The 24,303-nt window shown below is 44.4% G+C and overlaps 1 protein-coding gene across 1 annotated transcript in view; it reads left to right on the plus strand.

Moving 5' to 3' along the window:
- pcdh11 (protocadherin 11) overlaps positions 1–24,303 on the plus strand; it is a 128,713-nt gene that overhangs the window by 41,751 nt on the left and 62,659 nt on the right. Inside the window, exon 4 of the mRNA XM_031557887.2 lies at positions 12,512–12,571. Within this exon, the coding sequence (XP_031413747.1) occupies positions 12,512–12,571 (60 nt within the window). The remainder of the gene's footprint in view (positions 1–12,511; positions 12,572–24,303) is intronic.

Here is a 24,303-nt window from a genome sequence, read left to right on the forward strand (position 1 = left end):
AGTTGAAAATTAGAATATGGAGTTATTTCAGTATTTATTGTTTACTCATTTGCACTCACGAAGAGCTGCACATTTCTAGAAAGGAGATCTGGTTCGTCTGGCGCATTTCATTCAATCAAGTTAGTTTCATTACCATAAATGATTGAGAGGAGCTTCCGTAGAGCAAGTTTCCTTAGATTGCAGATGTAATGGGGAAAGGGAGCAGAGTGTGTGGAGAGGTTGGGGAAAAGTCCTGAAATAACTGCTTTATAGTGTTCACAAGACTCTAAACATCTAGTGGACTTTCTTAAATGAGCATTTACATATGGTAATGGCACACTAAGTTGATTTTGTTTCAAGCGTGCTGACGGAGGCTATATATTGTTGAATCAGACAGATCCCTTACTTAGTTCACGTCACACCGCCGCACGGTAGCAGCTCGCTGAGCTCTTTGTATTCCTGGTAAGACGACAACTGCTTGACAGATAGTTTCAAAGACGGTTTCAAAGAGCATTCCAATACCTGAGGGGAAGTGCGGTAGGAATGAGGGAAATCACAGGAATAATGTACTTATGCAAAAATTCATTTTTTTCCCCCATGCTGAGCATTATAAACTTCCCTGAAACAGATAGCATACATTTTGTCTACCAGGCCTGCATGGCTTTATGCAGTTCTGCATGTTATTGGTCAAACAAATTGTTGCTGGAACAACAGCATTGTTATCTTCAAAAAGGTAGGCCAAAATGATATTACCTAAATTGTATTGTCTTCTGCTTCCGTAAAAAAAAAGCTGGCAAATACTATGCATCCACTCTCAATATGACGTACATTTTTATTAAGACGAGTCATGCTCTGAAATAACCTGCTTTATGACTAAGCAACTCAAAGTAATATCATGCTGTCAGTAATATTCATTTCATCATGAACTATCAAAGGAGGAGAACTGCATTCCTGTACTAGCTGTGTCTGTGTGATCCAGTGGTTTTCTGTCTTCTGATATTCTGTTGTTCAAACAGGCAGCCCTCGTTTGCACCTCTGGTCATTCACAATGCCGTTGACCTGTATTAGCATCATGCTTAGACGTGAGATCTCACGAAGGGCCCCCTGTGTCTAATCGCCTGGGTTACGACAGAAATGACCATTTTAGGCTCCCACGCCTATCTGCACCACATTTAGAAATGTTTACATTTTGCCAGAACTAAATTAAGTCACATTATTGATGGAAGCTCTGTCCTCTCACAAATGACTATAAAGCCTGCAACTACTATCAGTCACAAAAATAGCATCTCCCACTACTAGAGCAGAGCTGCATTACATAGAAAATGATCATCAATTAGCAGCCGAAACTGGAGCTTCAGCATGATGTCCGCCATGAAACCAAATAAGACACAGGAGGCTATTGACCAAGCTCACCCCTTTGACAAGCTGAGAATGAAAACGTGTTGCTGCCTCGTCAGTCCAGGAGGCAACACTGGCCCGACACGTGCGAGGATAGCCACCACATCCTTTAACCCATTTGCTGTTGGCATTTTCAACAACCCTAACATTCTCATTAGGCTAATCTAGCGGGCATGTCATACCAGCCCCATTAAACCTGGACCTGCCGCTGAAGCAAGGGTGGGGTGGGGGTGGGGTCAACTAATCTCATTCCAACACATTGGCAATCACAGGTTTCGACATGCACCCACAGCGATAATGCATCCTAAACAAAATGGATGTTTTACTCTACCTCTTACTGTTATAAGGGTATGGCAATTCATGGTTTCTTTCAACATACTTTCTCAAGACTGAAACACAACTTGTAGCTTACTATTTCATTTGTCATTCAAATTTCCACTTGCATTTTCAGCATTTTCTGCGGGGAGACGTATACCCCATGTATGCGGAAATCTCTTGAAACCTGGAGAACTGATGGAATGCACTGCATAATTGGCATTATACATTCTGTTTTAAATCCATATGAGGGATCAGAACTGACACGTTCTCATTAACACGCGGACCCACGTCTCTGCATAGAAACTAAAACTCTGAGCTAGACCGCTCTGATAATTATGCCAGTGAGTATGAGGAAGCAGGGGAGTAAGAGGTGGAGGAGGAGGAGGAGGAGGAGGAGGAGGAGGAGGGCGAGAGAGGAGGAGGAGGCGAGGGAGGAGGAGGTTTGGCGCATGGTTACAGGTGGCACTGATTAAGTTTAATCTGCCAGCACACTCCTCTATTTTTTCTTTCTTTCATTTTTTTTGGTAAGCTCTCTCTCTCTCTCTCCCTCTCTATCTCCCTCTCTATCTCCCTCTCCCTCTCTCTCCCTCTCTCCCTCTCTCTCTCTCTGTCCCTCCCTCTCTCTCTCTCTCTCCCCTCTCTATCTCCCTCTCTCTCTCTCTCCCCTCTCTATCTCCCTCTCTCTCTCTCTCCATCTCTCTCTCCCCTCTCTATCTCCCTCTCTCTCTCTCTCCATCTCTCTCTCCCTCTCTATCTCCCTCTCTCTCTCTCTCCATCTCTCTCTCCCCTCTCTATCTCCCTCTCTCTCTCTCCCCTCTCTATCTCCCTCTCTCTCTCTCCCCTCTCTATCTCCCTCTCTCTCTCTCTCCATCTCTCTCTCCCCTCTCTATCTCCCTCTCTCTCTCTCTCCATCTCTCTCTCCCCTCTCTATCTCCCTCTCTCTCTCTCTCCCTCTCTCTCCCCTCTCTATCTCCCTCTCTCTCTCTGTCCCTCCCTCTCTCTCTCTCCCTCTCTCTCTCTCTGTCCCTCCCTCTCTCTCTCTCTCTCCCTCTCTCTCTCTCTCTCTCCTCGGAGCCTCATGCCTCTAGGTGCGGGGGCTCAGAGGCTGCCTCCTCCCATAATGAGCTCCTCAGCCACACATTGGATACCCTGGAGTCCTGTCCCTGCAGAGCCATAATGAGCACTCCAGAGCACCACTCTATGCCGCTCAGCCAGGGGGTGCCAAGCCTGCCTCCCCCCAGACAATGGCGTACGGGTGGGCATGGCTTGTTCTCGTGGAGGGCTCCCCAGGGGTGAAGGGAGGGAGGAAGCGCTTGCCTGTGAGGTGGGAGGGATGGCCCCATAGCCTGGGGTTGGCAGCCACTGATAGCTAACGGGGAGAAATTTACCCTGCAACTCGCCAACAAACCTTCTACAGTACACACTGGTTTTAGGGGGGTGGTTAGGGGAGGGTGTGTGTGTGTGTGTCTGTGCGTCTGTGTGTGTGGGCACGCATACATTTGTGAAAAGAGGTGAGAGAAAGATAGAGAGAGAGAGGGAGATGGAGAGAGAGAGGGAAGGAAGGGGGGCCTGTGGAGGAGTCTACCCTGCTGTGCGGCTGCCTGGTTTCTGCCCCTGTAAGCAGCCAGGAGGTATGCTTGGATCTAAGAGTCCACCAGGCTGGACCTGGAAGCACTGCATCAGCACAGAGACAAAACTATTCTCCTCCGAGAAAGCTTTCTGAACACACGGCAGATAAGCAGTTGTAGAACGAGGCAATGTGCTCTGTGTTTTAGCAATAGTGTGTGTATGTGTGTCAATCTCTGTGTATGTGTGTCTATCTGTCAGTCTGTGTCTGTGGGAGTATGCGTGTGTTTTAGTAATGCTGTCTGTGTGTGTGTGTGCTTGTGTGTGGGTGCGTGCGTGCGTGTATGTGTGTACTTGTGTGTGTGTGTGGGTGAATACGTGTGTCTCTGCACGAGTGAGTGCACTCCTTTGATTATCTTTTGTATTTAATGGATTTGCATAACAATCAACGAGATTTTATTAGCTGGTGAAATGCAGATAACAATCAGTGCCATGTTGTTGCGAGGCTCTTAATTACAGTGTTGAATAATGTCAAGCAAATGAATCAAGCCAAGCACCTCTCACATCAGCTTTCATCAGCGTGGAGAGTTACATAGGCACGGCTCATTAGACGTGCACTGTGTGGGGATCTTTGTGTAGGATCCAGGATGGCTTCACTCCACTGCAGTGCAGCTTCTTATTTCTCCAAAAAGCCTGACATGTGGAAGAGAAACAGGATAACATTATTTAGACATTACTGGAGGGGGTGGGGGGGGGGGGGGGGGGGGGGGGTGCTGGGGGGACATTTGTTATTGCTCTGTATTTTTAACAACTTCACCTCTCTCTCTCTCTCTCTCTCTCTCTCTCTCTCTCCCTCTCTCTCTCTCCCTCTCCCTCTCCCTCACTCTCTCTCTCTCTCCCTCTCTCTCTCTCTCTCTCTCTCTCTCTCTCTCTCTCTCCTTGTTGAAAAAACTCTCCCAGCTAGAAATGTCTTTCCTGAAACTACTCCATCTGGGAATAAGGATTACATTGTTATTATCTTTCGGTAGGATTAAGGATTTGTGTCTTCCACTGAGTGGTGCAACAGAACACAAGTAAATCACAACATGTTGTTATTACTGAGCTTCCATTGTTCCTTTAGCAGTAATCATCTTCACAGAGCCATTGAGTCATCATCGCTCTAGTTTGTTTTATTGTAACACTTTCAGGTTTGCTGATTATTGAAAAAGATCATACTTGTACACTTTCACCACCCTGAGAGGAATGAGGTCAAATATGTAAGCTTTAGTCTCCCTTCACTTGGAATTTGATTGACAGAAATTCCAGGAACATGGAAATATCAATGAAACAGTAAGGTATAAATAAATAAATAGGTCATTGTGTCACAGTTTTATCTTGTCTTGATCAATATGTAAAAAAAAAGAAGAACAAAAACATAGCTGACATTTATTAAATTACTTTTCTGCTGCATAAACACCAGGGGATCCTTTAAAAGCTTAACCTTTGTCTTAATCAGGTCAAGTCTGACATTTCTGCCAAAATCCATCACTTCTCAAATTCACAGCTTTAGCATGAGGCAGTATAATTGCCAGTTTCCTAATAAATCAAGGCTGTACTGGAATCCCCCAGGCCAACGATGACCTTTGGTGCTTTGGCAACTTTGTGCGACTCATTGCGCTTCATGCTGTTATCCACAAACCTCCATGTTCGGCCCTTGTCTGTGACTCTCAGATCAAAAAGTTCAAATCGCAGCGGCGAGAGTAATAACACCAGGTGACCACCTCTTAGTTTTTCCACTGGCTCAACTCTGGTCGTCGTTGAGGGAGGCGGCCATACTTTGAAGGAGAGTGTAATTGGCAGAGGGGAACTGTAGGATTACAGGAGCATGAAAGAGAAATTGGCTCGATCGTTGCGGAGGATGCAGCTGTAAAAGGAGATGACTTGACATTGTTTTTTTTTTTCGAAGCAGCTTAGTGCTGGATCCAAAAGGTGTAGAAATCTATTAATGGTGGCAGCCACCTCTATCAGTCTACTTTTCTTTTTGCTCTAATTGCTCAATCACATCTTTTTTTTTTCTGTTCAATTTATTCCATGGAAGTGACAATTACATGAAAATATGCCTGGATTCTAAATATAAGATTCCAGCTCCATCACTGCATATTTTGGTTGCTTGTCAGAGCACCAGCTGATTTGGGGGACAGATGATGATTTGCATGTACAATTGCCAATTCCGACTTAAAATTAGCCTCTCTTTTGATTCCCTAATTGAAACTTTCACATTTTCTTTGTTCCGCTCCAGCCGGCTATCTGCTGAACTGTCCAGAGATTCTCCAGAGAGAGGGCTTTACTGAAGAACCAGAGGACAGGCTCACACAGTATAAATACCAGGCCTTTACATCGAGAGGCAGAGGCAGAGGACAGGCTCACACCGTATAAATACCAGGCCTTTACTGAGAACCGGAGGACAGGCTCTCACAGTATAAATACCAGGCCTTTACATCGAGCAGAGGACAGGCTCACACCGTAGAAATACCAGGCCTTTACATCGAGCAGAGGCAGAGGACAGGCTGACACAGTATAAATACCAGGCCTTTACATCGAGAACCAGAGAACAGGCTCACACAGTATAAATACCAGGCCTTTACATCGAGAACCAGAGGCAGCCAGAGGGCAGGCTCCCACAGTATAAATACCAGGCCTTTACATCGAGAACCAGAGGAAATGTGATCAAAGCATTTCCTATCAAGGCAAATTTGGCAAGAATTCGCAGCCTTTTTTTCTCTCCCTGTGCCTGCACCCATAGAGTGGATGCTCTGTGTCTTGTGTTTACATGCTTGTCATTTTATATTTTTCTCAGCAAACCTTGAGCACTCCCACAGACTATGACATTCACAACTTTTCCACCACAATATGCTGCTTCTAAATCACTTAGGCTCTTCTGATTCAAAAACAATGGCGGAGTGTGTACGGAAGCACACTGAGCTATACTGCAAAGCTGTTAGAGAATAATACTTAGCCATCCCATATAATTTGGCATTAATGGAATGGGTCAAGTCATAATAATGAAAGAGTCGGGGTACTTCGAGTGTCACATTGTCCCAAGCTAAAATACGTGTCAGCAGGAGGGGGGGGCAAAAGCATTGGACCATTTTTCCGTTTGACCCCCACAGACCTTAATCGATTAGTGCAGCCCAATTATATTGCACATTCTCAATAGGGGAAACAAAGAACAATTCAGTCTCGCTTTCCATTCAGTGATAATTGTATCCCTTTTAACGCACATTCTAGTGGGTGAGCTCTCGACTGTGTCAAAAAAGGGAAAAGTTCTATAAAGCCGGTTCCTCTGTTCCTCCCCCTCCGAGACCTTGGATCAGGAGGCTGTAGGGCTTTTGTCCCCGCATCAAGAGCATGGAACACTTGGCCTTGTCCCTGGCTGCTGCCAGGATCAGAGCCCTCCACTGTCATCATCTCCAAGCTGGCAGGAGAAAAGACTGAGCTCCGAATGACAAATTGGCTGGCAACACAAGTGACAACATGCCAAGAGACTCTCTCAATATATTTGCCGACTCGAACTGTGAAATATCACACTGAAAAGTGCACTCCAAACTCCCGACTCAAGCCGAGGAGCATGCACTGCCCTGGGTCCACTGAAAATGCATTTATCCTGACAAGTGGGGCATTAGTCCTGTGAAGTAAGAGGCAGACACCCCATGCAGATAGGCAGTAACAGTGAACAACGGTGAATAGAGAACACTAGTAGTGTGTTGTGTGTTGTGACTCCAGTTCTGTTCCGTCGCTACGGAGACAACTGGATATTTGTGACAGATGATTCCTGTGAACACAGCATGACGCATGACGCCTTTTAGGCATACTACTGTATGATTTCACACTTTATTCTCTATACCCTTATATATAGGACGCGTATATATGTCCTTATCTTTGTCAGCTAACTTTGTAGTCCATAATAAAATAGCTGTACACAAAGCTTGAGCCGGTCTGGTGTGGGAGGAAGCTAGGTCTGCTATCCCAGCGCTGGATCTGTTATAGGACTATAATTACATTGTCTCCATTTGTGTTGGGGTGTGCTGGACACAGTTACTGGAGCAAGGTCATAAGAGCTGGAGGAGAAATCCCCTGGGAGGTAAACAGAGGACAAATATATATGAGCCCATACAATACATTAACTATATTTTGTCAGATGAGTATAATATCAGGGTTAGAACTGTGAGCCTCTGTGCACAGACGATACAGTTGGATAGATTAGAAAAGAATAGGTACAAGCAACTGACTTGGTACGGGATCTTATTTAAATATTAGAGAAAAAGGCTTATGGGGAGCTGAGTTTCACAAGAATATTGCTGGGTGTTAACTCACCTAGATCCCACCTACAATACACATGTGCTTCACTGAGCTTAACTGACACCCACAAACCACTCGCCCTGCCGCTGAAGCTGATCTAGCTGTACTCTCTATCTCAGATTCTGCTTCTCTTTGTCAGTAGTGCCTCTGAGTTGTGGATAGAGTTAAAAATCTGGAAGGTTAACCCTGTCTTGAGCATCTCAGCTCTGTACACTACCCAAAGCACTTTTTCCATCGCATGCAACATTCCACTAGCATATCTGCTGTCCATTTGGTTCTGACTGACAAGACCTATTTAAGGATGTGGCAGGTGGGTGCTTTTACTGCCTTGTAGGTTTTTTGCTATTAAAATGATATCCAGCCTGTCTTTGATGGCTTGCGCCTCAAACCACGCCTTATAATAATTTCAGGGAGACTACTCAAAATGGAAGCATTTGTTACTTGAAGCCATATCAAAATAATTGTTTTGATTTGGCTTGGGTATATTTGGCACTGATATTAATTGGAAATGGTCCCGGCAACAATCACTTTTTTGTCTTATAAAAGAGATGCAGGCAGAAATACGCTACAGTCCTCTGGCTTACAATCACAATGTATTTTTATTTCTCTATCATCCCCGTGCAAAGCCAGTTCATGGTTTTGTTTAGTTGTTTCTTCTTCTCAGGGAGGATATGATAAATGTACAGTATGGTGCTTTGATTGCGTGTGTGTGTGTGTGTGTGTGTGTGTGTGTGTGTGTGTGTATGTGTATGTGTGTGTGATTGCGTGGCCAAAGCACCAACTCAATAATAATTCATGGGCAGAGAGGCTCTTGCCTAAGGCTCTAAAATTGCTAATGATCAGCTGTGGTGAGGCTGTCTGCTAGCCGTGCCTGGGGACTCCGATGCAAATCCACTATTGTGTGTGTGGAAAGCACTATTGTGTGTGTGGAAAGCACTATTGTGTGTGTGTGGAAAGCTGCCTTCACACTGGAAACAAATGTGAGCAGCGTGAGGCAAAAAAAATATCAACATCAACCAATGAATAATCGTCAACTTCTCCAGCCATGTAGATAACAAGGAAGCTCAGGCGACACACAACACATAGCCTGAAGATACTCATGCATACACAGACAGCACATGCATAAGTATTGCTCGATCAAAGCACAACTACATGCAATGTTTCCAGGAAACCAAGGTGTGTGACTGTTTTGTGGGAAATCTGTCTCGAAATGTTTCTGTGAATGTTATGTTCTTTATCTCCCCTACCTCGTGCCCCCCCCCCCCCCCCCCCCCCCCCCACCCCCAACTGTCATCTTTCCTTGTCATATTATGCAGTGCCACTGGCAATAAGATCCAGGAGGGTTTTTTTCTTCTTCTTCTTCAATGTGCTGAAAGATCAAAAACACTGAAGTCACATGATCAAAAGCATTTGATAATCCTTGAAATACAGACCCCTTTAATCCCATGGAGAGGAATACTGATGTGTTGTTTAAAAAAAAAAAAAAAAAAAAACAATGTTGCAAACAGGAATAGAGAAGCCAGCGCAAGTGATGGGAATGCAACTTACTTAATGTCAGGCCATCTTGAGTGGCAGCCAGGAAGTGCCGAGAGAAAAGGGAAAAAGCGCGAGGAGGAAAGAGCACAAAGTCTCCTTGTGTGTGGGGACACTGCCACTGGGGCCGATTGCCTCCCAGTGCCAAACGTGCCAGAAATGCCCAGTGCTTTTCTTCCAAGAAGGTGAATAGTGGCCTTGTGTGATTGCTGAGGGGGAAAGCAGCCTTAAGAGTGGAGAGTCCACCTGGTACAGACTGGAGAAGACAAGTTAATGTGACAGGCTCAGAGGATCTCCCCGAGACCTGGATCACAGAGAAAATAGTGTTCATGTCCGCCAGGGCTCTGTGTGGACTTTTCATTTTCTATTTCGTAGACAGGCTTGTATGGTAGTTGTGCCACAAAAAACCTGGCAAGAATATGCTCTGTTCTTTGTGATGGATTTCTTATCAAATATAGAATATATGTTCGGATTTTGAGAGGTTTTATCTTTCATTTACATTCTTCTGATTTTGTAATGAGTGTGTATGTATTACGTCTCAGCTAAATTGCATTTGTTATGATGAAATATTCATGGATTTCATTAAAGCATATCCATAGCAGCAATAAATTAACTTCTGTGGACAGCTTTTTGAAAAGTGTTGAAGTGAATGAAATTACATTTCTAATGCTGTAAATCTTTTTAAGTCTGTGATTAGGTGTGTGCACACGTGTGTCTGTGTGTGTGTGTGAGTGTGTGTGTGTGTGCGCGCACGAGTGTGAGCGTGAGTGCTCGCATACCTGCAGGGACGCATCCAAGTGTGTCTCACAGCAGAAGGTCCCACTTTCATGTATGTGCATTAAAGGTGTTGAGAGCCAGCAATACCTGGGCTCCATGCTGTCTGAGAAATGTACAGCTTCAGCCGCGATGCAGGCCCACATGTCTCTATGTACTGCCAGCATCCAACATCTTAATTGAGACTACTCTCTCGTTCTCTGAAAAGAGGGACTCACACTGTCTGGAAAATGAGCACACCAGGAGGAGAGATCATCAGCGTCTTGATGCACTTGTGGGAAACTGTCATTTCAAAGAGCAGCCTCTCTGTAACTACGGCACGTTGAGCGTTAGGCAGTTTAAGCACTGCTGGCTCGACGATTACAACACTTTGCAGTCTATTTCTTCTTTCACGAGAAAGTTGTGTCGAAGTGACCACAGAAATTCAGTTTTGTGAAGAAAGAATGCACTTTCTCAGTGGAGGGTCAAGCACAAGAATTTCTGTAACATCTAGACAAAGTTCTTTGATTAAGAGGTCCTTTCTTCTCCTAAAATGTGCTCTGTAGACTACTGGCCAGGTAGGTCTAGTCCAAGGTCTATTTCCACACAGCCAGCAGGCTGTCCCCTCTCAGAGCCTCACTGGCTTGGCAAGCAGTTTAGGAGAAGAAACCATTGTAAGAGGAAGGGTTGAAAAAAGGAACAGTTTCAGAGGTCTTTCAAAGGTTTTCGACAGCTTGCTTCAACCTTCCCCATTCTCTTCTTCTCGCTAAGGGGGGGGGGGGGGCAAAGAAATTAGTCCAGATGTGGCCCTTCATATGCACTTTAGACAGATGTGGCCCTTCATATGCACTTTAGACATTAAATCACTAGGTGATCACACACAAGAGCAGGCCTGCCGAGGGCAGGAAAAAATTAGCATACTCTGCTCTGTGCATCAGCATATCGCTTCACCCCCTATCAGACAGAGGTTACTCCGTAAAACATACAGGTCAGCAGTCACTGATAACAGTGAAAGTGTGTGCACATGAAAGAGGAATCAAAGTCGTCTGCTGTCACATTCAGTGGGCCGGGATTAGGAGACCACAACAAAGGCAACAGAGTTGAACCATATGCTATCCGTAGGATTCAACAGCCAGCTCAGAAAACCGTTGTGGAGAAAGGATTGTCCGTATGGTGGCAATCAGTAAAACAGGCTGTACTGCAAGACCGATAATTTAATAACTTCTCCCTCCTAAAACACTGAGCTCATGCTATTAAAGGGGAGTTCAAAGAGACCTTAAATTGCTAACATTTCTCAATGGAAGTGGTGATATTGCCAAGACTAACAGCATGCAGAAAGCTAAGCGGATGTTTTCATTTATAGAAACACAGGGCAGACCTGGAGTCAGTGCAAACGCAGCTGACACTGGCTCACTTAAATAAACACGTCCTGTTGGGTGCCCTTGTAACCAGGCAAATGCGTGCTTTATTGGACCCCAAGCTTGCCTACCTGTGTCAAGCACATTCAGGTTACAGCACGAACGCTGTTTAGGACAAGCTCATTAAATCGGGCTGGGAAAAAAGACAAAAAGGGAGGTGTCGCCAAAGACAGGTACGACAGCTGAGAAGTGATAATTGGTCAGCCTGGACTGCTATTAATGTAAAATGTATTAATTTATTTTCCCTCGCCTTGGCTGTGGTGGAAACGGCGGGGACAAAGCCCTTCAGTGTGTGGTGTGACGGGCGGGCGGGCGGGGGCTCCTGCCACAGTGTTTATCTTTTATGAGCCGCTGTGTGGATGGGGCAGCGTGTGAAGCTCTGCCTCTGCCTCTGCCTCTGCCTCTGCCTCTGCCTCTGCCTCTGCCTCTGCCTCTGGTTTATGTAGGCTCTTTTAAGTGGCGATGAAATATAGATGTTGAAGTCTGGACAGTTCAATGTTTCATCTCTCTTGGTGATACCATAAGGAAGCCATTAATGGTGTCAGGGAGCATTAGGCGTACCACAGGAAGATAATTGGATATGAGTGGGTGACTGGCGGCACCTGCTTGGAATCAATGTGTCCTCCCAGGAGGTCGGCTGAAGTGAAGTTTGTGAGGTCCGTCGTCCCCACTGTGCGCTTGCCTCCCCGGTGCTGTTTTTCATATGTATGTCTCAGGTCACCTCAAGATGCTTCTCTTTATCCCGGGCTGCCATTGTCAGTGGGCCTTACATCCTGCATAATCGCAAACAGCAGGACCATCTGTTGTTGGCTTGTTGACTTACCTAAGCACAACCTTTTCAGTGATGTTCGCCATGTATTTGCCGTTGATGTGCTGTATTTACAAAATGGTAATCGCTCAGCTAAAATCTGTTTTTGGGATTGCACATATGTTATGTTAAAATGCTGTGATTACCAGTTGAATAATGCATGGGAGTGACTAAGTCCCCTTCTCAGTGTCCCCGAGGGTCAGGTTTTAACGCGGACTCAAGATTTATGGCCTCGACCTTTTTTTGTGGACTTCTAAACTTTTCAACTTCTCGGACTGCACAGGCTAAAGGTCACGGTCCAGACACTTCGGCAAAAGAATTGCTGTCAACACGTTTCAAAAGACTGACATCAATGTTTACCATCAATTCTAATAAAAGTCTTTTTGACTTCCTTTTGCAGAATCAAAGTTCATCTCCAGACAAGACCTTCATTGCCCTGCCCCAGGCCTGCCCTCATAAAGTAAGTCCTTGCTCTATCATTTTGTCCTCAAATATCTTTTATTGTGGCTTCTCTTTTCTATTCATTATAAATGTTTATGTCCGACAAAATCTTCAAGAATAAACAATAGCCTGGAGGATATTTCTGCCACACTTTTAATCTCATTTCAGTGTTTCAAGTCTTCCTCTAATTCTCTTGAGTAGTTGCGGCGTTATCTGCGATTTTGGTTCATTTTGGTGTGTAAATGAGGAACCATGAGTGCGACTCACCTCAGAGAGAAGTGCAATGCTGTCTCGGTAGGTTTGACAGCGTTGTAGCTTCTCAACAATCCTGCCACTAATTTCCTTCCGCTGGCCTCCTCTTGTGAATGTGATAATGTGCTATATAGAGAATTTCCAGTCGACTAACCCAAAAGTGTCAAAATGCTCGTGTCCTTTTCTGGATGACTAACCAGGTCAAGAGTAAAAAACACAACACAGTCTTAGTAAAAAAAAAAAAGGGGGAGCTCGCCGAAGTGCCATGTCTGACAGCCTGTCAGCAAGTGGTCAACCAGGCAGTATCTTAAGTAGTGCTTTCTTTTGCTTGGTCGGTTGGCCAAACTGTCCTGGACCTGCCAAGAGGACACCGCGCTGCTGGCTCTGCCTCTGCATATCATCTGAAATGACATGAGCCCTCGTGGTGAAATAATAAAATAAGGCAATCAGCTTTGTCCTGAGTCGGCTGACATGAAATGAGGCTCTAATTGCCGGCCTGTCCTTCACTCGCACCAGCAGACAGCGGATACTGTGTAGATCACCTCTAATGATAGATTCCCACTTGTGCTGATGCGAACTGAGTCACCTGAACAGTCACCTAGTTGGCACACATTGTCCTTGAAATACAGGAAGCGTTGCAATTCCCCCTCCCTCCCTCCCACCCCAAGCTCAACATATTGTCTGTGACTTTTTCAAGCAACCTATCTGGACTGACGTCATGGAGAGTTGCCACGTATTGGTGGCATTGTGTCAACGTTTCCCTTCACCCAGCAGAACATAATCTCTTTCGTGTTGAGGCCCATTAGCATCTGTGTTCGGTACAAATCAATATGCGAAGGAAAGCAATGAAGCGGCAGACTAATTTAGAGTGTCGCTCAGCGTCCAAAATGAAAGTATAATAGGTAAATGGGCAGATGTGATTTATATAATCAGGACGTCTTATGATGTGGCACTAAGAACATTCCTATTTTCTTTTGTCTGTATTGTGCGCGTTCTGAATGAGAGGACGCTAATGAACAGCGAGCTTATAAAAGATCTGTGATTATGTAAAGGGAGAAGAAGAGGGGAGACTCAAAATGAGGCAGAATGAGTATGAAAAGAGAACAGAATGTGGGCATGAACATGAGCAGTGAGAAAGAGAGAGAGAGAGAGAGAGAGAGAGGGAGGAAGGGAGGGAGAGAGAGGGAGGGAGGGAGGGAGGGAGGGAGAGAGAGGGAGAAAGGGTGGGAGATGAGCAAAGCAGAGGGGGGGGGGGGGGGGGGAGAACACTAAGTATACATAATTGCTGCTTGACACATTGGCCAAATTCTGCTGTGCCAGGATCTGAGTGAAGATGATTAACTGCTGTCCGAGTGGGTGGGTAACGTGGTCACCGAGGGCCTCTGGTTTCCATAGTGATGCTACTCCAAAGACCATACATTACATTGTGAGCATCCCCAGGGCCCGAGCATTGTTAAACTCCACAATAATATCTCACATTATGCGCATTGTCCTTCCTCTCCCCGGTTATTCATCCCATGCACCATTATTCACCGTAGATGGCAAGCTGGAAATAGAGAGGCTCCAAACCTCTGCCTCACCAGTCAAAGCGGAAAGATGGCACACCTCAGCATTTAAGTGTGATAAAGTAGACCCCTGCTTGAGACTGGTTATCACTTTGCCCGCATTAGAAAAGCCATCTTTTCATGTGTCTTGCCCTGTGATGACTACAGGGGAATTTCTTTATTTTTTTTATATTTTTTGAATAACCAAGTTGTTGCTATGGAACAATGTAAATCTCCAGGCTGCTGTGAAAGCCATGCAAAGTAAACACATATAGTCCTAACACCATGTTGGTACCACAGGGCTCACAAACAGATGGCAGATGGAGGAGGATTTTCAACCCTCCCTCGGTGTGTGTGAGAGGCATGCTGAACCCTGGCACCGCCAGCCATATGAGAATGTTGTGACCAACGCACCCCCCCCAACCCCCCCAACCCCCCCCACCCACCCCCCCCACCTCCCCCGTATGCCTCATGGGAGGCAGAGAGTGTTGCGGCTATTCCATGATGTCACATCCTGTTTTCTCTTAAACACTCTCTCTCTCTTGTACAATATGAAATTCATTACCATGCAGTTTTATTATAAGGGCATACAAACAGCCTTTCTTTTCCTCCTTTCCCCTTCCCTCGTTTCATACTCCGGGAGACCCGCTGGTGAATAAGCACATCTTAATAATGATTCATACGGGATAATAAATGGAGATCCCCGCGGCGCACAAACAAGAGACTAGTCATGCAGCAATTAAGCTTCATTCCATGTGCAACTCAAGGCAGCAGGCTCACGGGTTAGGGGTCTCCTCGTATGCACCGGTTCAGCGGGAGTAGGCGTGATCCTGGAAGACAAGCAGCACTCACGCCGCCATTCCCAACACGCAGCCCGAGGATGCATTGGCGGACATCTTCAGACAACCACGTGTAAGGCGGGGGCGGGGGCGGGGGCGGGGTGGGGGGGGAGTACGGCAAAAAGAAAGCAAAAAATAAATAAATTACACAATGTGAAAAGGTCACTTGTGACCTCTGGGTCCAGTCCTAGGCTTTGGCTGTCAGCACAGAGCACAGCGTGTTCATGTCAAACAGCGCAAGGTATGCCGCCGCGACGCCACTCTGTTCTCCAGCAATGAACGAGCCCGGCGTACAAAACACACTCACTGGCTCCTTGCACCCGCCTCTTCCCCATACAGGTTCCAGAGACTTATCTGCCAGCTTCACTTTTACACTTATATAACATCCAGTAACAAACAAACAAAGCTTTTTAAAATGGCAGATCTAAGGATTGCTACGTGTGGACAATGACTCTGGCGTTACCCAGAATGGGGTGTTGTGCACAGAAAGACATCACGCTGCTTTTGCAATGAAACTCCTCAAATAATATCTCTAATGGAACCGAAGCCGCCTGCTCTACGGTGGGTCATTGTTCCACTAACTGCGTAAGTTAATATGGTAACTGCGTTAGTTAATATGAAATAATAAAATAATAATTCGCACTGTGTCTTTGTTTCAAGGATGTCTCCTTTTGATATGTCCTTCCCCCATTAATTATAAATTGTATATTAATGCGCAGTCAGAGCCTTTTCTCTAATTGGCAGACAGAGGCTGTTTTTTTGCACACATATTAAAATGCTCAGCCCGGGCGCAGTGCACTGTGTTTATAGACTGGCCCCTCGCAAGGTCTCCCCGTTGAGTTGACCCAGCTAATGAAAAGATGAAAAGAAGCGTAACCCCGAGAATTACAGCTGTAAACCTGCTTGGATTGGGTGATTTATTGCATTAAAATGAGATTAATTTGTCTCATTTTTCATACATATTTCCACGCCATTCCGTGCGACTTCACCGACGGCAAGTAAAGCACCACCAATTCTTTTTTTTTCCGTCCCCTTTATTCGGTGGCAAACTGCCCAGCTTTTCCCCTCTCTAGTCATGGCGCACGTCCTCCTATCCTTGGTTAAACCATTCAGGGACTTAAGCGTCTCACATCCAATCAATTAAGCCCAAATCAGCACAGCCCTCTTTGATATGGAATCATTTGTCAAATGGTCACAGATGGCTGAGTGCCGGTCCTCCTGTGTCAGAGGTTGTTGACTCCATTCCACCTGGAAATCTATTTGTTTGGATGTGCTCTCCTAGTGTCCTCCCCCCATTAACAGGGTGTCATTGTGCACAGTGGATTTCCCCCAGCTCGGGCCGGTAAGCTTTCCCATGCATTACCCCCTTCACTGAGCAACTTAACCTCTTAATTTTTTGAGAGCCAGTTCCCGGGAAAGCTTGATATCCCTCAGTCTGCCGGCCATCAGGACGGAGATTATTTGTACTCGGCCCCTTCGGTGCTGATTGCATTTATTGCCATGTGATACAGCCGCACATCTTTGCCGCAGCTTTAAAAGCATCACTGAAAATTTCATTACCGGCCCATCGCTTCCTAATTTGTATACATCCACGTGGAGTTTAGGAAATCTCACACGCAGACAACACATTTTTAGCGCACTTCTTTCCATTGAACTTCAATCCCGAAGGGTCACCAAAGGTGTCTTGGCAAAGGAAACTTCTCAACCATATTACCCACCTCCCACGTGCAAAGTGCCGGCTGCGAGGCGCCATGCAACTATGGAACTATGGAGTGTGAAAAAAAAATTCCCAGGAAGACTTGGCTTTATGTGAGAACTTTTTTCCCTTTCAGATTCCCTCTAAAAATCATAGATTCCTTTTGACCGCAAGAAAAATGGGGGATGTTTCTTTTAATTATGCCATTCATGAGCATGATGCTATTCAGCCATTTTTTACTATGCAGTTACATTCTGACTCGCTCCTTCATCCACTCATTATGAATCAATGCAATGCAGTGAGCTGGTATCAGTGTGCACTCTCCCCCTGCTTCCCCCTGCTATGAGAAGAAGTCCTTGATGTACCTCTTCCTCCTCCTCTTCCTCCTCCTCCGACACCCCCAACCCCCCCCTCCAGATGAGGTACTACTAGCAGAACAGAACAAAGATGAGCTAAATGAACAGAGAGAGGGGCATGCAGAGGAAAACAAACTCTGGGTTTCCACTCCACTCCAAATGTGATTGAAACAGAGTAACAGACAGCGTGGTCCTCAAAGCGTTACACCTGTTTCATCTTCCTTCTGATATAACACCAAGCAATGCTAATGGTGAATGAAAAAAATAATAATGATGATGTTTAGTGTTCTTATTCCATGCCACGGTTTTGTGTCTGGGAGCATTGGTGAAGAGGAGATGGTGACTCTGTGACTGATTCTTGCAGTTCCATCGTAACCTCATTACTTTCATCTTGCATAACAATGTCTTATTTTATTCCCTTTCTGTGTTCAGGGCTTTTTATGCCTCGTGCTATATTGTAATTAATCAGCCATTGTCTCATGCAAATTTAACAGCTTTTCCTCTAGATTGTGTGCTTCACTTCTAAAAATCTGAAGAAAATAGAAAACACACAGACACACACACACACACACACAGGCGCGCACACACAAACACACACACAGACACAGGCGCACACACACACACACACACACACACACACAGGCGCACACACACAACCAGTACAAACTCTTTTGCTGTGAGGTGTTCCTCTGTATTGCTGTGTAACGCTGATCTGTCCGGGAGGAGCTCTGGCTTGTTTAATGTGGTCTGAGATGCTAATGACTATGTGTGTGTGTGTGTGTGTGTGAGTGCCTGTGTGTGTGCCTGTGTGTGCGTGTGTGTGAGTGCCTGTGTGTGTGCCTGTGTGTGCGTGTGTGTGCGGATGGCCTTAAACACGGCGCTCCTCTTTCTCCTCCTCCTCTTGCGTGCAGGGCCATTCTGGTGCTCCCATAAGCTTAAAAGCAAATTAATGCCTCTCACCTTCATGCAACCTTTCTCCCTTCCCTCTTTATGCTATTATTCATGGGAGTTTCTGTGCCAGCTCCAGCAATAATTTGTGTACTATTCTTAAATATGTCCCCAAGTCCTCAGAAAAAAAAAGTGAACAGAATGGAATGGCATGGAACCTTATTGTACTCTGGTATTTCTGAATGTTATTTTTAAATCTTGATTTTCAGGAGCATAATTGACCATAGATGGGTTTTATTGTGAGATGCTGGCATTCCTAAAATCGTTGTCTGACCCATCAATTCGAAATTTCCTGCAGAAAGGGCAGAGGAAATTGCATTAGAGCGATTATCATTAAGATCAGCATGAGCTTTCTGTAGCAAAGAAAAAAAAAGAAAGAAAAAAGAGGATGGTGTGGTCTTATCCAGCTTTCTCTGAATATTTGATTGTGCTTCCTTCTTTTGGGAGCATCACAAGTTATTGGAGTCTAAAAATCTAAAGGGTTGAATAATGTGTGTGCAGGATAGTTCTATCATTTCATTTAAACTGTGGATATGTGAAAATAAAAATAGATGCTTAACTAAAGTGACAAATAATATCTGTACTCGTGTTTGGACATTTATGAATGTAAAGGATTAAAAGGGACTGAGAACACCACTGAACACTAAGAGCATGGACCTCAGATAGCTGCTAGTGGTCCTCAGCCAAGTTCTTAAGCGTAGTAACTCTGCACCATGACAACATATGCTGATAAGAACAATGGTAGCCAGAACACAGTATGAGGCTTGGATTGGAAACACACTGTAATTGCCTTCCATAGTGTGGTAACAAAGCCACAGACGTCAGTATGTAAACAGAGGGCCTACTTTAGTTCCTGTTTTATATGTGTTTGGTCCACATGTTGTTTCCTGTTTTGTGTTTTTGGAAACACTAATGGACCATTAACATAATTGAAATTAAACATGGCTGGGCTGAAATGGACCCCTCTAGTGGAACGTTTCTGATGCTTGTATGGAGCCTCGTTGTTCAGAGGAAAGCGTTTTGTTCTTCTTACCTGATGCTTTGAGTTATATAATTGTCTTGGTCTTGCCATACAGCTGGATATGTATCAGTATGTCTTTCGATGATGGCACTTCAGACTTTTACAGGAATAAAATGACACTTTGAAAAGCTGGAACCACCAAACACAGCAACAGCTCGTGCTCAGCCAGCAAAACACAAATAGATTCACAACCATTTTAAAGACAGTTTGGACCCCCTTGTGTTTCGCTAAGGGAAGACATATTGAAAGGAGAGTTGGATGCTATTCTACATAATGGGTTGATTGCAGATGTCACTGTAGTATCATTCGTATTCACTTTCATCATTTCACAGACACGGGACACGTGTATTTTTGTATAATCATGCTACCTTCATTATGTGATAGTTCTGTCTGCCGTGGTTTTCTGTCCATTTAGCCCTGATTTTGTCCTTGTTTCAGGTTTTGAAAACAATTGTGCAAATCAAATAGTTTACTAATTAATCATACCTACACAGCTTTGTTAATATTGCAGTGTACTCAACTCAGATTAATAGTATATGGGTGTTTTTGACATTCTACTGAGCATCACCTCATATTCTGCACAGTTGGTGTAGCTGAGTTGTCACTGATGAGATGCTGCTATACCAAAGTGTGCATTTGTTGTGTTGTGTTAAGGGTGGGATAATCAGGATGTAGCATTTCATTGTGATGGCAAATTGGTACATTTCCTAGATGGCCTGAAAATTGTGTGATGATTTTGAGGGGGTCCTTTGAATAGGAGCAGCCCCAGGGCCTTTCCTGTTCTTAATCCGGCCCTGTTCACAGAGCAAATTCTATACCGTGTTAAGAGAAGCATGTTTCCGCACCACGTGTTATTGTGAAGACCAGCCTCCAGCTGCCACAGTATTGGGCTTTTTCCACAATCAAACCTATTGCCTTCTTTTTTACGGTGGATGGCTTTAGTTTTACTATCATTTTCATTCGGAGATATAAACACATGACCTTGTCTCTATGCCTTTTGTTTTTTTACGAGGTCCTCTGATGTTTCGAGCCTCTCTGCAAATGGACGGGCTTGTACCAGTCCCCCATGCAAATAGACGGGCGAATCTGTCCGAGAGGGCTGGTCCTCATTTGTAATATTAAAAGGTCTCTTGATGGGTTTCCTTTGCTTGCCAACATCGGTTGTGACTCTTTTTCAAAATGCCTTGGACTAGAAAGAGACGGCTCTCGTGGAGACTTGGACACGTCCATAAACACTTGGAATGCGAGTTGATGTTATTGTGCTAATTAGCCTGTGCCTATTAGGATTTCCCCACTCCTGGTTCTCCCTCAACGATTCTTTGTATGTGAATTACAAAAAGCCCACCTTAGGTATGCACAATCTGTTTCTCTCTGTTAAAAATCAGTCAATACATCTGCTATTAAACGGGTGTTGCTGTTAGGAGAACAAGAGCCAAGCGATTATGTTTAAGCCCACCAAAAGTGTAAATAAATCCTTGTGGATAATATTGGACTGCGCAGTGCATGGCTATAGGAAATGTAAATGTAAGCGGTTCAACTGGTACTCCTTTGTGAAACAGCATGTTTGAGTGTGTGTATGAATTTGAGACTGCTATAGCTTGGAGGCTATAATTTGGTGAGTAAAGGTTAGATTGAGGACTTTAGGGTATTCTTCTCAAAATGGAAAGATTTCCCTGAGGGTTAGGGTTGCAGTGGCCTGACCTACTCCAACACACATTCCTTTTTTTTGCTGTAGTCTTTCCAGGCTAGATCAATACATATCTGAATACGTTGATATGGATACTTGAAAATTTCAGGGAATCAATATGTGAGCGAAAAGGAGAACAGCCATGACAGGCAGTGACCTTTTTTTTATTTTCCTCCAAAAATCATATCTTGATTTTATATCTTGATTATATATCTTGCTTTAAAGTGCAGTCACAGGCATTGTGTCATCAGAAAAAAGGCCAGTAGCCCATTTAAGACACAAAGTCAGTAAATATCTACAAGCTATCAAGTGCCTGTCAACTACCCCACCACTCTTCCACCTTCTCAACTGCCATCTAATGCTAACGCTAGCCCTAACATGACCACGACCCTGGCCCTCACCTCACATAAACATCCAACCCTAACCGCCCTCTCACCCTAGCCTGAACCCTCAGCTGAGCCCATTTGGATCCTTCAATGTCAACATGCCTGCATATAGTCTGTTGACCAAAAGGGGGAAATGCAAATAAAGTATGAATAAAAAATGTTGAAAGGCTAAATGAAAAATATGGCTATACAGCACAGAATTTTCACTAAATATTTATACAAATATCTAATATAATATTTATACAATATATAATATAGGATATTTTTGTCAGAACAACCATCTGTTGCCATGTTTGCATTTAATGGTTGTTGACATACTTACAGTAGGGCTTTAGTGCAGTCTGACCTTAAATTGAATTTTAGGCAAGCCATCTTGCCTCAGCTTTTTGTCAGTACTGTCACACGTTTACATTGTGCATGTGAGCCATGTGTGTGCCATGCCTGAGGTAAATAGGGGGAGATGTTGAGCTAATATGTGGTTGTCTTGAAGACAAGAAGCGTTGCAACATAGACACAGAAAGTTAGATATTTTAAGATAGGACAGATACTTGCTGTCTTTGCATAACTACAATAGAATGCACCTCTAAAATGAATCTCAGTCAAATGTATTAACCAATCAGAAAAACGTCGAATATGATAGGCATATATCCGGCCTGCCAATAATTTGACACATACACTGTAGTCAAGAGGTGGCCTCCTACAGGGGGAGCGTCTGGCAGAAGATAGCATGAACTGCTAAATACAGTATTAATCCAGTGGGCACCATTGAGGTCCTGCTGCGTTCACAACTTTTCCTGAGAGTCATTAATCAGTGTCACCATCATGTGTCTTGTTTGCTAAAGGAGCCGTAAGTGACAGTGATAAGTGATCCTGTCCTTGTTTGACGTGAGCACTAATACAGTGAGCCTTTCACATAGGCGTCCGAGAACAATGCCCGTGCCACTCTCAATGAACAAGACTGTCAGCCAATTCAATGGGAGTACAATCCACAGCATTAACAATTTAAATGTCACTGCCAAGAAACTAGTGCCAAAGGTTGACACTACAATGACACTGTGCTTTTTTTATACCGCAACCTCCAAACCTATCCTTCATTACAAAATGGAGTCACGGTGACATTGTTGAAGTGGAGTGTGGAGGACAAGCAGGTTCAGTCGTCTTACAGGTGTCATCATAGACCCGCATAATGATTCTCTCACATCACACAGTGTTACAATGAAGCAAGCTCAGGAAAAAATACTTCTGTTTTTCAATGACCTTAACACGGATGGAAACTATCACAGCTATGGGTGCCAAAGCTTCAATTTCGGCTGCTAATGCACCTAGGGGCCTAATTTAATGGACGGCCAGAGAGAAAAGCAACGAACAAAGTCCGTTTGCATGAACTAAAGCTGCATTGCGCTGACCCACCCATGTTTGCGCTTAGGATCTTGCCCATGGTATTAAATTAGCAACCTGACTTAGTTATTAAATTAGCTTTGATTCATGAGCGGCGGACTTTGCTTATTGCCCGTTGCTTTGCTTCTTGCCAGTTACCTGTCAATGAAATAAGGGCCCCTAATATGTTATTTTGGATCACACCAACATAAACAATTGTTTTTCTGCTATATTACCATTAAATCATATGAATATTATATAAGAAAGACTTCAACAAAACAGTATATTGTCATCCACTGTCACAGTTTTTTCAGTCTAGTGCTTTTTTTCTCTCTTTAAGTACAGCAATTGTCACAGAATGTTTTTGCGCTGTCTCATTCATTATCCATCCCTGTGAGCTCTGTGTCATCTTTTCATCTTTTCTTCTTGTTTTTGTTTTTGTTGTGTTATGACTGATTGTCTCATTGTGTCGGCCTGAAGTGTATGTATCCGGCCATACACATCACAGTCAAGGAAATCTGCTGTCAAAATTGTACATTATAACAGCGGAAGAGAGTAACTTTATTTAATCTCCTCCCAGCAAGCTCTTTTTGAACTGTTTCCTTACTTTCAAGTCAACCTGGCTAAGCATTTCACTTAAAGTTATTTTGTCTGCTGAAAATTGTGTTATTTGATGTTGCCTTTGTCTGAGAGTCTACTAATGTGAAACATCTGAGGTGAAATTGTATCCTCATTTTCCTTTCACATGCTAGTGCCTTCAATAAGATCTGATTATTAAGTTAGATGTTGATTTATTACAGGGGTTGTCCTTCAGCCATGCCTGCTTCCAGGGGATGCTTTGAAAAACACTGTCTCCATTTTTTGTGAAAGAATAACCTAATTGAATTTTAATACGTAATTAAATTAAGCAATGAATCAGTTCATCTCCCTCTGCACCTGACCATCCAGCTCTCCAAAGCATTGGCAGCCAATTATGATGAAATTACTAATTGAGAGGAAGGAATGGTACTAAATGACTGCTTTCCTATGTGGGACAGGCCCAAGCCTTGTGCTCTCAAAGGCCCAAAAAGGCAGAGATCATTTCCATGAACCCAGTCCGTCCCCAAGCACCCACACAGTAGATATACCCCTGAACACTGGGCCAAGCACCCGCACAGTAGATATACCCCTGAACACTGGGGCTTCTCACCCGCACAGTAGATATACCCCTGAACACTGGGCCAAGCACCCGCACAGTAGATATACCCCTGAACACTGGGGCTTCTCACCCACACAGTAGATATACCCCTGAACACTGGGGCTTCTCTACACAGGCTGTACTTATGGCCAATGGCCTGCAACCAATACAACAAACAAAGAAACACCCTTAGTGTAAGACATTTGTATAGAGAGGTGTAATATCCCCATTATCAACACCACCACCCAATCCCATTTGTGTGACTGTGCATGTCCGTGTGTGTGTGTGTGTGTGTGTGTGTGTGTGTGTGTGTGTGAGTGTGAGTGTGTGTGTGTGTGTGTGTGTGTGTGTGTGTGTGTGTGTGTGTGTGTGTGTGTGTGTGTGTGTGTGTGTGTGTGTGTGTGTGTGGGCTAGAAGGAGTCTGATGGGGGCAGTGAAGGTGGATTCTGCCCACAGGAAGCACATTTG

Source organism: Clupea harengus, chromosome 20 (genome assembly GCF_900700415.2).
Source record: "Clupea harengus chromosome 20, Ch_v2.0.2, whole genome shotgun sequence".
Taxonomy (NCBI): Eukaryota; Metazoa; Chordata; class Actinopteri; order Clupeiformes; family Clupeidae; genus Clupea; species Clupea harengus.